This window comes from Austrofundulus limnaeus, unplaced genomic scaffold (genome assembly GCF_001266775.1).
Source record: "Austrofundulus limnaeus strain Quisiro unplaced genomic scaffold, Austrofundulus_limnaeus-1.0 Scaffold23, whole genome shotgun sequence".
Taxonomy (NCBI): Eukaryota; Metazoa; Chordata; class Actinopteri; order Cyprinodontiformes; family Rivulidae; genus Austrofundulus; species Austrofundulus limnaeus.
This window is the reverse complement of record NW_013952425.1, coordinates 3542581-3544887: the sequence shown is the minus strand read 5'-3', so window position 1 is coordinate 3544887 and position 2307 is coordinate 3542581. Positions and strand designations below refer to the sequence as shown.

Sequence of the window (2307 nt, the reverse complement as noted above, 5' to 3'; positions counted from 1 at the left end):
CAGTTACAGTATGTGTCAGAGCTGCACTTCAAGCTGCAGAAGTTAGTGTCAGATAACCAGGATGATGTCATCATCCTATGACAAACATCAGCAATAGCCGCTGCTAGACACCGCTAGATACCGCTAGCCGCTGCTGAAGATATTTAAAATCTAAATTCAAAATGTGTTCATAAAAACAGTATGATGTGGTCCAGTAACTTGAAGTACAGCTCAGACACCAGCCATAACTGAAAGTTATGGTTTAAGTTTAAGCTTTAGCTGCATTGGAGCGCTAGTGGTTGCTGTTGTCTCATGATGATGACATCATAACATGAGCCGAGCACCAACAGCAAATGCTGTGTTCCATTCTAAAATAACTAAATGTGAACTTCAACATTTAGGGTTTAATTTTTACATTTAGATTTAAAAATTTAGATTTTGAATTTAACATTTAAATGTAACATTTACTAAAAATTAGCTTAATATAAGAACGGTGAGGTAAACAATGAAAAAAATGGTAGTGAAAATTTTTAACATGTATTCTGATTTTGTATAGTTTAGTAGGTAAACATATTGTTGTTTTAGTCTTTATGAAATTGTGACTTAGAATAGGGAAAAAAATAATTTATTATTTTTTAATAAGCTTTGGAGAAGGGTGGGATTAAATATGTTTATTTTACTTCTTCCCATTCCTTTTCAAATATGTTGATTTTGTTATAACTTTTTATCATTTTTTTGTTTTGTTCTCTATACATGTTTGAAATAAACTAACATTTTATTTTACACTTGGTGCCTCATAAAGATCAGCTGATGCTTGTTGACTTCATGCAGCAGAGTGCTGAGTCATCCCTCTGTTTCAGGTGGTTTCAGCAGGGACAGAACCCTTACACCCGCTCTCAGGACTGGCTTTTCTCTGGAGGGTATTGGGACCGAACATACAGCCAGCTGCCAGATATTTATTAATCCACACAACAAAGACTATCAGTATCTTGTTTTTATTTATTTAATGGAAAAGAAGCTGCAGTGGTTGAAGCACTACAAGAAACGTGAACCTGCGCAGTCTGGGCCCATTCTGGATCAGAACAAACATCATTAATCAGCTGCTGATTCTTCCAGTTTCACCTTCAGTCAGGAGCAGCTGCCTTTATTTTTTACTGTGTAATCTTGTTTTGAATGTATAGAACTATGTGTGTGTGTGTGTGTGTGTGTGATCATGGGCTTCAGTTAAACAGCAGTCTGTTAGCAGGCTGATGTAAATGTTTGTTTTGTGAGTTTTGTCTTATAAACAGCTAATCTGAACTTCCTGCTGGCCTTGATAAGCTTTATAAATCAATTCATCTCAGCTGTGCTCTGCACCAGCTCAACSACATTAAAGAACTTTGTAAAAAGATCAAATTAGATCAGGTTTTTACTGAAACTCTAAATTGTGAATATTGTACAAAGAACATAAAAATGGTTCGAATTTATGAAGTTATAAAAACATTCTATTTTAAGTGAATTTGCATCCATATAAAACATTGAAAGTATTTTATTGTGTCTAAATAAAAGATTTCAATGTATTTTTTCATGAGTTATTGGATGTTTTTTACTGTAGCTCTATGATAGACAATAAAACTCCACTTCCTGTTTACTACTTTACTTCCTGTTTACTACTCCACTTCCTGTTTACTACTTTACTTCCTGTTTACTACTCCACTTCCTGTTTACTACTTTACTTCCTGTTTACTACTCTTCTTGTTTACTTCTTTACTTCCTGTTTACTACTTTACTTCCTGTTGACTACTTTACTTCCTGTTTACTACACTACTTGTTTACTACTTTACTTCCTGTTTACTACACTTCTTGTTTACTACTTTACTTCCTGTTTACTACTCCACTTCCTGTTTACTACTCCACTTCCTGTTTACTACTCTACTTCTTGTTTACTACCTTTTTTCCTGTTTACTACGCACTTCATGTTTACTACTCTACTTCCTGTTTACTACTCCACTTCCTGTTTACTACTTTACTTCCTATTTACTACTCCACTTCCTGTTTACTACTGTACTTCCTGTTTACTACTCTACTTCTTGTTTACTACCTTTTTTCCTGTTTACTACGCACTTCATGTTTACTACTCTACTTCCTGTTTACTACTCCACTTCCTGTTTACTACTTTACTTCCTATTTACTACTCCACTTCTTGTTTACTACTCTACTTTCTGTTTACTACTTTACTTCCTATTTACTGCTCCACTTCCTGTTTACTACTCCACTTCCTGTTTACTACTTTACTTCCTATTTACTACTCCACTTCTTGTTTACTACTCTACTTTCTGTTTACTACTC

At 34.4% G+C, this 2307-nt stretch overlaps 1 protein-coding gene across 1 annotated transcript in view; it reads left to right on the top strand.

The window, feature by feature from the left end:
* LOC106514885 (oxysterol-binding protein-related protein 1) overlaps positions 1-1538 on the top strand; it is a gene marked incomplete in the record, with an annotated part of 104287 nt that extends 102749 nt beyond the window's left edge. The window contains 1 exon segment of the mRNA XM_014004417.1: positions 840-1538. Within this exon segment, the coding sequence (XP_013859871.1) occupies positions 840-942 (103 nt within the window).
* Between the last annotated feature and the right edge of the window lie 769 nt (positions 1539-2307).